At 44.2% G+C, this 13135-nt stretch overlaps 1 protein-coding gene across 2 annotated transcripts in view; it reads left to right on the top strand.

Annotated features, from left to right (window-relative positions):
* IRF8 (interferon regulatory factor 8) overlaps positions 1-12883 on the top strand; it is a 64345-nt gene extending 51462 nt beyond the window's left edge. Inside the window, exons 5-9 of one of the 2 annotated variants that reach the window (XM_075838289.1) lie at positions 623-731; positions 2132-2185; positions 4549-4929; positions 6497-6612; positions 10276-12883. In XM_075838289.1, coding sequence (XP_075694404.1) covers positions 623-731; positions 2132-2185; positions 4549-4929; positions 6497-6612; positions 10276-10449 — 834 coding nt within the window. In that variant the 3' untranslated portion in view covers positions 10450-12883. The remainder of the gene's footprint in view (positions 1-622; positions 732-2131; positions 2186-4548; positions 4930-6496; positions 6613-10275) is intronic. The other variant, XM_075838290.1, reaches the window with a different exon arrangement.
* The last annotated feature ends 252 nt before the right edge of the window (positions 12884-13135 follow it).

The following is a 13135-nucleotide window of genomic DNA, read 5'->3' as shown; positions in this document are numbered from 1 at the left end:
CCGCCGTAAAAACGCAGCGAAAATCGCGAGTGGCACAAAAACGTCTGAAAATAAGGAGCTGTTTTCTCAGGAGCTCCGTATTTTGAGACGTTTTTGACTCTGCGTGTGAACATAGCCTTAAAAGATACATGCAGAATATTGTTACCCTCCGAGATGGAGCTCTCTCGCTACAATGTATATAGATTCTATATTTCATTATTAGATATAGTGAGGTGTGAACAGTGGTGGTTATATGGCTCGTCTTTACACGGTTTTGCATTGTCTCTTATGGATTGCATAGCACAGCATAGAAAGGTTGTCGCTCTTATTTCATGTACCAGAACCACAAATGAAATGACTGGACATACACATATTGCTGGACAAAAACCCATATTCATTTTCCCATGGACGATTTTTCTAAATAAATATTTGCATTGCCCCAATGTCTTGATTGTTGTTACCATAACTTTGCTCATGTAGATGGGTAAATGATCATTTAATGCCTGTGGTCATCTAGTCACTGGTTGATAGCCGGCAGCTGGGATCATCTGACAGCCGCTTATACCAAAATATTAATAACAACCAGATCAGATCATTATGTCTAGGAAGATCTCATTATTTCATCTCCCATTTTGTATTTCAGGCATCTACAGATGACTATTTGGCTATAATTAAACGTAGTCCTTCCCCCGCTAAGGACACGTGTCAAAAGCAAGTACTACAGGACTGGTTCATCTATAATCACAGTGCAGGTAAGTTATCACCAGTGGGTGAGCTGGGGAACCGGGGGGTGTATGTGTAGGGGGTGGGGCGGGACATATGATATTTCACGGTCGCTGTAATCTCAGAAGCCTATAGGATCTATATGTTTTTCTGCATTAGATGTGCTCTCTATGAGCTGTAGCTGCAGTATAACGTTACACTTAAAGTCAGACTAGTATTCTGAGGGGTAAAATTAAAATTAGGGGGTGCAGTGGCTGCAGCGGCATCCAGGCCCAATGACCGCTCTGTCTGCTCTGCCACATTAGAAGACAGTAGTACTATAAATGGCATGTTATAGTTAAGGAGCTCAGCGCTTCTCCCCTACAGCTGTATTAGGGTATGTGCACACGGCTTCTTTTCAGACGTAATGGAGGCGTTTTACGCCTCGAATTACGCCTGAAAAGACGGCTCCTATACGTCGGCAAACATCTGCCCATTACCTGCAGTGATCTTACGATGTTCTGTGCAGACGAGCTGTCATTTTACGCGTCACTGTCAAAAGACAACGCGTAAAATTACGGCCGCGTCAAAGAAGTGCAGGACACTTCTTGGGACGTAATTGGAGCCGTTTTTCATTGACTCCAATGAAAACCAGCTCCAATTACGTCCGTAAAAGACGCCGTGAAAAACGCGTGCACTTGTAAAAAACTTCAGGAGCTGTTTTCTCCGTAATTTCATGCGTAATTGGCGTTGTCGTGTCAGTTGGTGTTTGTATATCTGCCAGTTCAGTGCAGCCATGTTTTGGTGGAAAGAATGTCTAATTTAGGCACTTGATTCCAGCAGCAGTGTGTCAGTGTTAGGGTATGTTCACACGGCAGCGTCCGTAACGGCCGAAATTATGTGGCTGTTTTCAGGAGAAAACAGCCTTGTCATTTCAGCCGTAACGGCATGTGCAGGCGCTTGAACGCCGCGTCCATTACGGACATAACTGGAGCTGGTTTTCCATGGAGTCCATGGAAAATGGCTCCATTTACGTCTGAAGAAGTGACAGGCACTTCTTTGGCGCGGGCGTCTATTTACGCGCTGTCTTTTGACAGCGACGCATAAATATACGCCTCGTGTGAACAGACAAACGTCAGCCCATTGCTTTCAATGGGCAGATGTTTGTCAACACTTTCAAGCCGTATTTTCGGACGTAATTCGAGGCGTAAAACGTCCGTAAATAAGCCGTGTGAACATACCCTTACATTGTATGTAATGATAAGCACGGGGGTGTATGTCTCAAGGGCAGGAGTCTTTATAGTACCATATGGTGCCTTATAATAGTTGCTTAGTCCGGGACAGTCCTTAGTAAAAGTACAGACCAAACTGGGATTTCTTAGGGTTTCGAGACGTAGAATTATTGAAGGGCACAGAATTCTTGATCTGACAGTTTCTATTCCTCCTTTAGGTCTGCACAGTTTAGACGCATATACCATGTACATGAATGAGTCTGTCTCACCCGGTAAGATTTATTACGTCTTAGGTTCCCCATTCAAATTGTCCTGCCGTTAAAATGCTGAATCTACATAAAAATAGTGCAGAATGCGGCATCATATGTGCCACAGAGAATAAAGGGCCCATGGTTGGGGGTGGGGTCTTAGCACTGGGGGTTGTGAATCTGTGCTCCTGAGGGTCACACCTATATATTCCCCTATAAGAGGGGGGGGGGGCGGAGGTGACAGAATATCTGAGTGCTTGTGTTCCTGGTATAGGGCGGTATATCGGCATGAACCAGGATTAGGAGGTGGATCCTATTATGGGTTCCACACTCTCCTATGGTGTATCACATATAATTCAGTGTATCAGGCCTGGTCTGAACATACATTGGAACCTCATTTCTGTGAACTAAACACAATGATATAACTTCGGGCTGCAGTGATAATCGCCCAGGAGAAGCTTTATATAGACTGTTAGGTTATGTTCACACGCTGTGTTTTAAACGCCCCGATATATGCCTGAAAGAAACAGTGGCTAAACGCCTACAAACATCTGCCCATTGAAATCAATGGGAAAAACAGCGTTTCGTTCAGACGGGGCGTTTTTACGCCACCATTTAAAAAAAAAAACGGCTAATGCGATTTGAATCTGGAGACATAAAACTCATTCATCTGATGGTTCTGTTGGTCAGAGCTGGGATTTATACTGATTTATTGGGAACAGATTTACCAATGACCAATGTCCTTCTTGTTGCAGAATATCCCTGTTATTATATGTAGTATTTAGTTACTGGGTTTGTCTGATCCTCGGTCACACCAGTATGTGTAAAGATACAATGCAAGCTTTGAATGAAGTTATTGTTCCTAAGGAGCCTAGTATCTCCTATCTTTATTAATATAACCACCTTTCCTGTAAAACGGGCGGCAGGTGATAAGATAAGAAGGAAAGACGCTGTAAACTAGAGACTATCCCAACGACTTACTGGAAACTGAGGAGATATTGATATGAGTGTGAGCCAATGACACGGAGAGCTTAGTGTCACGTATCTCACTATCTTCACTTTTTGTTGCTGCTTTACAGGGTTATGACTGTTGATGAAAACATTGATACATTGGTTGCATTTGTTGTTTCCATTCATCATTGTGGCATGGTGATGGCGGATTCCAAGTGGCAGCCTGCACAATTGTTAATGCAGCTTTTTCCATAATGGCGCGTAAAAAAATTCCCCATCGGAACAGAATGCCGTTTTTCCCAAATGAAATCAATGGGCAGATGTTTGAAGGCGTACTGCTTCTGATTTTCCGGGCGTTTACGGCGTGAAAAATGACCGAAAATAAGCCGTGTGAACATACCCTAAAGCATGCAGCGAAAATGTCACTAAATTATACTAACAAGGCAAATCAATTCTCTTTTTCTTTATAAAAAAAAACTTTGCAGAAAATGTAATGGGGGACTATGGAAGGCCCCTTAACTTACCCTACTGCCATTGAGTCACACAGAGGAAACACCTGTTCTCCTGTGAAGGAGGAGAACGTCCCTCTGTCACTGATCACTGGAGCGTGGCCTGAAAAGACCGTAATTACATAGCAAAAGAAATCTTTCTGGGGAAAAACACAGCAGAGCAGATTCATCTTACAGGTTCTGTCTGCTAAAAATATTGCCCAGCGGTTACATTTATTTGCCTTACAGTCCCTTTGAATATTATTTTATGTTCAGAAACGTTGACAAATGCTTTGCTTTACTTATCTTGTACTGATACTGAGTTACATCATGTCATATAATCCAGTCACATCCAGAGCTGTATTTGGTATTTGTCAGGTTTCCTCAGGCTGCCTGCTCTCACATAGCTCTGCAGTCCCTGCTGGTTTAGTGTCTGTATGGAGCATGCTCTCCTGTGGTGCACTGTGAACACCCGAGACTGTACAATTGTTTGATCTTGTAAAAAACTGCATTGCCCCAATGCAATACAGCAGGCTGTCAGCATGGTGATGGCGGATTCCAAGTGGCAGAATGCACAATTGTTAATGCAGCTTTGGATGAGACTGGAGTATATGACATGATGTAAGATCCCTGTAAAACGCCCGAATTACGTCTGAAACCACTGCGTGTGAACAGACCCTTACAGGAACAGGAGTGGAGACACATGTTAATGGCTTTATGTAGGGAAACAACTGTTCTTTCTACATCTTCTTACTCTCTAATCATTTAATAAGTCAACTCAGATATTTTACATAATTTGATAAGACAGATCTGTGGATGTGTTCTCTTTAATGGCACATATCAGAGCGTTCCTCAGTGTAGATTTTGTAGGTATTGCACCTTTATACTGTATGTTTTGTTATATATTGGATGTGTCATCGCGCTCATTTGTATCCTTCTTGTCTGCAGCGTTGTCACAGATGATCATCCAGTTTTATTATGGGGGGAAAGCAGTCAGCCAGGTCACAACGACTCGACCTGAAGGATGCCGCCTGTCTGTAGGTAATGTGACTGGAGAAAAGCCTTACGGGACCGAGCCCCTAGAAAGCATCCGATTCCCACCTGCTGACTACATTGTCAGTGAACGCCAGCGACACATCACCAAGAAGCTGTTTGGACACTTAGAGAGGGGCATCCTTTTATATAGTAATAGACATGGGATTTTCATCAAGAGGCTGTGCCAGGGAAGAGTCTTTTGGAGCGGGAACTGCATGCCATTTAAAGACCGATCCGCCAAGCTGGAACGGGACGAGGTTGTCAAGATATTCGATACCAATCAATATATAAGAGGTAAGCGGCTGATTCCACTCACTTTAAAACGTAATCAATGTATAATGGAAAGTTTAGCAACTTCCCAATACACTTAATGTCCCAATTCCTCATCTCTGCTTCCTGTCACTGAATAGAAAAGTTATTAACATCCTGAAGTTAAAATCCCATAGAGACGTTCTGACAGCTGAGTTTCTTACAATATATTCAGTCTAGGCAATCCTCTGGTGACACTAATGTCCTGGGTACACAAACCAATAGACAGGTAAAAATACAATCTGTCAGATTGTTGTTTGCCCTGATGGGAAACGTCAGGTACATCGGGAATGTAAATTATTTACTAAATTTAGTTGAACTTCACTCTGTCTTAAATACATTTAAGGCCGGCTTCCAATGGGACAGATGCGCTGTGTAAAAACCACGCAGCGTATCCGACCTGGAACTCTCACCGTACATTCCGTCCGAAAACCGTACCACATTGTGGTGCGTTTTTTCGGATGGAATTTCTGCTGCGGAAAGCAGCAGTAAAAACGCTCATACTTACGTAACCCGCTGTTATGGCACCACGTCCGTCCTGTGCAGTCCGGTCCGGCCTCCTTGGATGACGCTGCAGCCCATATGACTGCTGCAGCCTGTGATTGGCTGCAGCAGAGGTCACATAGGATGTAACGTCATCCCGGGAGGCCACGCAGGAGGGAGGAACTCAGACTTCTGAGTAAGTATGAGATTTTTTATTTTTCTGAATGCGATTTTTGCAACGGAATTGCTGCGAACCCACCGCAAAAAACACAACAACTGCTATTTGTTTCAGGTTTTACCTCCAATTGAATTCAATGAGGAAACCCCGCAACAAATTAGCAGTGTTTACGCAAATACAATTGACACGCTGCGAAATAACATTCTGCACCGCAGGTCCATTTCTGAGCGATTTTTCCACTCAGTATTTAGGGCTTGTTTACACGTAGCGAAATTGCTGCGTATTTTCTGTCCAGAATTTAACAAATCTCATCCACACACTGCGTAAAATTTACGTGCAGAAATTCACATGTAGTGTGTGTCAATTCCTGCTGCCGAAAGTGGACAGAAGTTGACAAAACGCAGCAAAATCTGCACCATTTCCTGCAGTAAAAACCGCAGGAAATGGTATGGTTTTTCCGCAGCGGAACTTCTGCTAGTTTCTGCGGAATTGCTGCAGAAATTTTCTGCAGCAATTCTGTTACGTGTGGACAAGCCCTTACGCAGAATGTGGATGAGATTTGTTTTATCTCATCCACTTTGCTCCTACTGTATTTGCTGCGATTTTCCGCAACAAATTCTGTTGCGGAAAATCTGCAGTATTTACGCAACGTGTGAACTGACCCGTACGATGCTAAGTTGTCTCATAGCTTTTGTAATGTGATTCAGTAACCAGGATACAAGGCTTGTGTTTATACAGTGTCTGTACAGGAATATACATTTTCCATCATGTAGGAGAGTATCAGTTCATGGGTAATAATGATCTCTTCTGTACACGGCCCAATTCTCCCCCGATCTTCAGATGTGTTAGAGGAAGCAGGCGACACTTTTCATCTCTTCTGTTTTCTTGCAGAATTCCAGCAGTGTTACTCCGGTCAGCTGAGACTCCCAGACAGCAGAGTCACGTTGTGCTTTGGAGAAGAGTTCCCAGATGCAACTCCTGTCCAAATGAAACTGATCATTGTGCAGGTGAGAAGGATGACCGCAGTTCAGGTCTTATCGGAAATTCACATATTTAACATCCCAATAGCCTTATAGGCAGGATGTCTAGGGCATATATGCCATACAGCTAGCCTAAAGAAGCCCCATTTGATATCAAGGTGATATTTTAGGGTGTTAAAGGGAACTAATATAAATAATGCCCCATGAACAACACTTCTCTCCTATCCACACGATAGACCACTGGTGGGGCTCCCACTGATCCCGAGAAAGGGGGACCCGTGTCCCCTGTTTGAATGAAGTGATGGTTGGGCCCTGCCGCTCCATTCAAATCAATGGGACTGACGGAGATATCCTAGCGCTCTACTCCGCTATCTCCGTTAGTCACATAGAGTTAAATGGAACAGCAGGGCACATGACCGAGCATTGCACCATTCAAACCGGGGACACGGGTCCCTTGTACTCGCAATCAGTGAGTGTCCCAGCGATCAGTCACTTATCCCCTATCCTTATATCGCTTTAATCATTATATAACGAAAGCCATTTTCAAGATCTCTTGTTAAAAACCTAAATAGTCCTGGTCACAGTTTATGGTTTGCTACAATTGTATCCAGTCTAGACAATCCTCTGTGAGCTGAACTGCCTGGACTCCAGACTGATACATTGTAGCAAACTATCAGGAACAGCTAGAGAATAAGGGTATGTGCACACACACTAATTACGTCCGTAATTGACGGACGTATTTCGGCCGCAAGTCCCGGACCGAACTCAGTGCAGGGAGCCGGGCTCCTAGCATCATACTTATGTACGATGCTAGGAGTCCCTGCCTCGCTGCAGGACAACTGTCCTGTACTGTAATCATGTTTTCAGTACGGGACAGAAGTTCCACGGAGAGGCAGGGACTCCTAGCATCGTACATTAGTATGATGCTAGGAGCCTGGCTCCCTGCACGGTGTTCGGTCCGGGACTTGCAGCCGAAATACGTCCGTCAATTACGGACGTAAATAGTGTGTGTGCACATACCCTAAGGGTATATTCACACGCAGTAGCAAAATACGTCTGAAATTACGGAGCTGTTTTCACCTGAAAACAGCTCCTGATTTTCAGACGTTTGTTTAACAACTCACGTTTTTCGCTGCGTATTTTACGGACGTTATTGGAGCTGTTTTTCAATGGAGTCCATGAAAAACGGCTCCAAAAACGTCCCAAGAAGTGACATGCACTTTTGACGCAGGCGTCTTTTTACTCGCTGTCTTTTGACAGCGACACGTAAAATAAAGGCTCGTGGGAACAGAACATTGTAAAACCCATTGAAAGCAATGGGCAGATGTTTGGAGGCGTAATGGAGCCGTTTTTTCAGGCGTAATTCGAGGCGTAAAACGCCCGAATTACGTCTGAAAACAGTGCGTGTGAACATACCCTAAGGGCAAAGCCCCACGTGGCCGAATTGCTCTGGAATTCCGCTGCGGACACTCCGCAGCGTTAATCCGCAGCGGACCCGTTTCTCCATTTCTCCTTCCACTCCTAGACGAGGCTGAAAATTCCGCTGCGGAGCGGAATTTGGTGTCTGCAGCATACAATGGATGTTGCGGACCTGTGGCGGACTGGTTGCGGACTCATTGCGGAAGTTCTCCATTGACTTCAATGGAGATTCAAAATTCTGTAATGAAGTCCGCAGATCTTATGTGTGCTGCGGAGCGTATTGGTTTTTTGACATGACATTTCTTCATTCTGGCTGGACCTATGTATTTCTAGGTCTACAGCCAGACTGAGGAAGTCAATGGGGCTCCCGTAATGACGGGAGCGTTGCTAGGAGACGTCAGTAAATAGTCACTGTCCAGGGTGCTGAAAGAGTTAAGCGATCGGCAGTAACTGTTTCTGCACCCGGGACAGTGACTACCGATCACAATATACAGCAACCTGTCAAAAAATAGAAGTTCATACTTACCGAGAACTCCCTGCTTCTGTCTCCAGTCCGGCTTCCCAGGATGACGTTTCAGTCTAAGTAACGGCTGCAGCCAATCACAGGCCAATCACAGACCAATCACAGGCTGCAGCCAATCACAGGCCAATCACAGACCAATCACAGGCTGCAGCCAATCACAGGCCAATCACAGGCTGCAGCGGTCACATGGACTGCCGCGTCATCCAGGGAGGTCGGGCTGGATGTCAAGAGAGAAACGCGTCACCAAGGCAACGGCCGGTAAGTATGAATTTCTTTTACTTTCACTAGGGAAAGTGCTGTCCCTTCTCTCGAAGGGAAGTACTTTCACCTCAATACGCAACGGCCAGTCCGCATCAATTTACTGCACATTTTGGGCAGATCCGCCACAGAATCTGCAACGCAGATTCTGTGCGGCATTGATGCGGACAGTTGCGGAAGAAATACGCCACGTGGGGCTATGCCCTAATACTTCCCATGTGTTTAGCTCACATAGGATTGACTAGACTGAATACAATTGTAGCAAACCATCAGTGAGAAGTAGTATGTCTGTAGAAGTTTACAAGTTTCCCATTCACTGAAAGCAAGCAGAAATCTTAAACACATATTACGGTCCGCAATTACGGAGATTTTTTACGGTTGTTTGCATGGGACCTAAGGGTGTATTTCCACAAGTTTTTTGCTTCATGGTTTCTTTTTTTGCATTGATTTTCTTAATCATAACGAAGCAGTTTTTCGTTTTTTTACAAAAACGTCACAATTTGCCGTGATTACAGAGAAAAAAAGCAGCAAACCTGCAAAAACAACTCATGTAAATACACTCGTAAACATTTGGGGGAATATATTAAGACTGGCATTTCAAACGCCAGTCTTAAACTAATTTACGTTGGTAGAAAATTCACCAAATACATTCAGGGTATGTTCACACGGCAGCGTCCGTTACGGCTGAAATTACGGGGCTGTTTTCAGGAGAAAACAGCTCCGTAATTTCAGCCGTAATGGCATGTTGAGGCGCTTTTCGCTGCGTCCATTACGGACGTAAATGGAGCTGTTTTTCCATGGAGTCAATGGGAAAACGGGTCCATTTACGTCTGAAGAAGTGACAGGCACGGGCGTCTTTTTTACGCCCCACCTCTTGACAGCGGGGCGTAAAAAAAATGACCGTCGGCACAGAACATCGTAAGACCCATTCACATGAATGGGCAGATGTTTGCCGACGCTATTGAGCCGCATTTTCGGACGTAATTCGGAGCTAAAACACCCGAATTACGTCCGTAAACAGTGTGTGTGAACCCAGCCTAAGAGGTGTTCGACTCCTAATATATGTGGCGCATTTTAAGCTGCCCATGTGACAAAAATGAAAAGCTACGCCTGCTCTGAGCAGGTGTAGATTTGCACCATAATTTACACCAGTTTCTGGCATAAATTATGATAAATCTGTAGTTTTGGCAGATACCCTGCCCTTTTTGGCGAAACACCACCCCTTTTCTCACCAGTTTTGGAAAGTGTCGAGAAAAGTTGCAAACTTATGTTTAACTATGGAGCGTGCCAAAATGTGTGACTTTTTAAGGTCAGAAAATTGGTGTAAATCTTTTGCTATATTCCCCCCATTGTCTTCCAGTGTGGATTGGCTGTTGGCGTCTCTACAGGTGAATAAGCCCCATGTAGACGCTGTCAGATGTAGCATCCCTCTTTCTCACACTTTATCCACCTGTTTGTGTCTGAGCTCAGCTTTCATTCTCTCTCTCTAGGTTGAACAGCTTGGCTTGAAGCAGCTAATAGACAGCTCCCTCAAGAGTTATAACACAGCAGGTCTGCATGTACTGCCGGACCCCCAGATGGATCCAGTACAACGTCTCCTCCCAGACCCCTGCACAACCCACCAGCGGGCGTTTTACAGAGAGACGCCGCAGATCACAGTCTGACCGCCCCGTTCCTCTCTCTGTATAACTACTTGTACATTACAGATATGTTTATTTTTATAACGTGTTTATAATGATGCTTTGTACAGTGTGAATGGGAGCACAGCAGGATCGGTTCCTATTTGAAAGGGCTAGAAGTCTCCATCACCCCTTTAATGTGCCTTGTTTGCAAGTGTCTAAGGGTATGTTCACACGGCCTATTTACGGACGTAATTCGGGCGTTTTTGCCCCGAATTACGTCTGAAAATAGCGCCTCAATAGCGCTGACAAACATCTGCCCATTGAAAGCAATGGGCAGACGTTTGTCTGTTCACACGAGGCGTATATTTACGCGCCGCTGTCAAATGACGGCGCGTAAATAGACGCCCGCGTAGAAGAAGTGACCTGTCACTTCTTTGGCCGTAATTGGAGCCGTTCTTCATTGACTCCAATGAATAGCAGCGCTAATTACGGCCGTAATTGACGCGGCGTTCAAGCGCCTGCACATGCCGGTACGGCTGAAATTACGGGGATGTTTTCAGGCTGAAACATCCCCGTAATTTCAGCCGTTACGGATGCCCTCGTGTGAACATACCCTTATACTCATCTGCAAACTTCTGCAGGAGTGTTTCCCAAAAATCCAAATGACAGACTAAGGCCTTATTCACACGAACGTGTGCGTTTTGCCCGCGCAAGAAACGCAGTTTTTTTGCGCGTTGCAGATCCGTGTGTCATAAGTGTTTGCTGCGTGGCTGCGTGATTTTCACGCATACACCATCCTTATGACAAGCGATTTTGATGTTTAGAAAAAGAAATGAAGAAGGTGGTTTTATTTGTCCCTTCATTTCTTGATCTACTGTTGCATAAATCACGCGTGACACACGGAAGTGATTCCGTGTGCTGCGTGTGATTTTCACGCACCCATTGACTTCAATGGGTGCGTGATGCGCAAAAAACGGCCAAGTATAGGACATGTTGTGGGATTTATGCAGCGGACACACGAATGTCTGAACGGCCCCATTGACTAACATAGGTCCGTGCGACGCGCGTGATTTTCATGCGCATATCACGGACGTTAAACACGTTCGTGTGAATAAGGCCTAAGGGTATGTTCACACGGGCTATTTTAAGCCGTTTTTCAGGCGATAAGGGTAAGGCCATACGGTGCGTTTATGTTGCGTTTTTAAACCTCAGCAAGTAATTTTTCAATAGAAGTCAATGGTGAGATGTTTGTTATGGACAGACGGCGGCTATTCTTTTACAATGTGGTTTTTGTGCAGTTACCTGCATCTTCATAATGTCCGACCGCATGCAATTAATGATGGCGCTGCCAAAGTTGTTGCTGAACTGCTTGTGTTTTTGCTAACAGTTCTGCAATGTAATGAACTATATACAGGAAGCACGTAACAAACCTCAACACGGGTGAAAACTGTCCATCAATTATTTCCTTTAAAAACGCAACAGAACTGCGCATTACAGAGACAAAAACCGCATTCAGTTGACCACATGTGGTTTCCAAATGCAACAAAACCGCCTCAAAGACGCACCATGTGGCCTTACCCTAAACATCCCGAAAAATGGCTGAAAAATTGGAAGCAGAACGCCTACAAACATCTGCCCATTGATTTCAATGGGAAATACGGCGTTCTGTTCTGACGGGGCGTTATTTTACGCCTCATTTTCAAATAGCGGCGCATAAAAAGACTCCCCATAAAAAGAAGTGCATGTCTCTTCTTGAGACGTTTTTGACGTCAATGGGCTGCGTGGTGCGCAAAAACGTACCAAAATAGGTCATGCAGTGAGTTTTATGTAACGGACATACACTGCGTGAAAAATACTGCCTCTCTGAATAGCCCCATTGAACTTCATAGGTCTGTGTGGTGTCCGTGAAAAATACGGACAATAGTCGGACATGAAATACGCTCGTCTGAATAAGGCCTTAGTCCGGTTGTTCTAATCATAGAAACTACAACTCCCAAGTAAGCCACAGGTTGGAGGCGATATATATATATCATGAATTTAGACGGCTCAACCTGAAATCTGTTACTGTGAAATATGTAAGTAATGTTTATATTAAGTCATATTTTATAGAAGGTCAGAACTACTGAAAGTTTATATTTCTGAAGTATCTGAGAGCTGATTCAGATTGTGCATATTCCTGTAATCTCCGGTCAGCAGTATTATTCCATAAATGCATCATGAGGGAAGTTGAGACTTTGGCAGACTCTTGTAGGATGATAAATGCTACAAGTCACATGCTTTTCATTTGCATACAATGTTACGATTTTATCATTTAGGGCCCTGAATTAACTTTGCGGAGGCTCCAGTGTCGAGCTGTGTCCCCTGTTTGGATACATTTACATTGTTATCATTGGATGGATTGACATGGGACACGATTTATTTGTATTTATTTTGGATATTTTGTAGCTAATGCTTAAATAAAAGTTTATTTTCTATTTCTAGTTGTATGATTATTTCTTAACATCTTTATGTCAACGACTTATTTTAATTTTCTGTCTTAGCCTCCGAGAGACACAAATTCAATCTGTGACATTGTGACAAATGCTATTGAGTTTCTACAGTATTCTCTCATAATTCCTTGAATTTTCCTTGAATTTTCAGTTTCACTCTCCCCCATATGTGACGGCAACATTTAGGGTATGTTCACACGGCTTAGCAAAATACGTCTGAATATACGGAGCTGTTTTCA

Source organism: Rhinoderma darwinii, chromosome 9, assembly GCF_050947455.1.
Source record: "Rhinoderma darwinii isolate aRhiDar2 chromosome 9, aRhiDar2.hap1, whole genome shotgun sequence".
Lineage (NCBI taxonomy): Eukaryota > Metazoa > Chordata > Amphibia > Anura > Rhinodermatidae > Rhinoderma > Rhinoderma darwinii.
The sequence above is the reverse complement of the archived record's forward strand: the minus strand, read 5'-3'. Positions and strand labels throughout refer to the sequence as shown.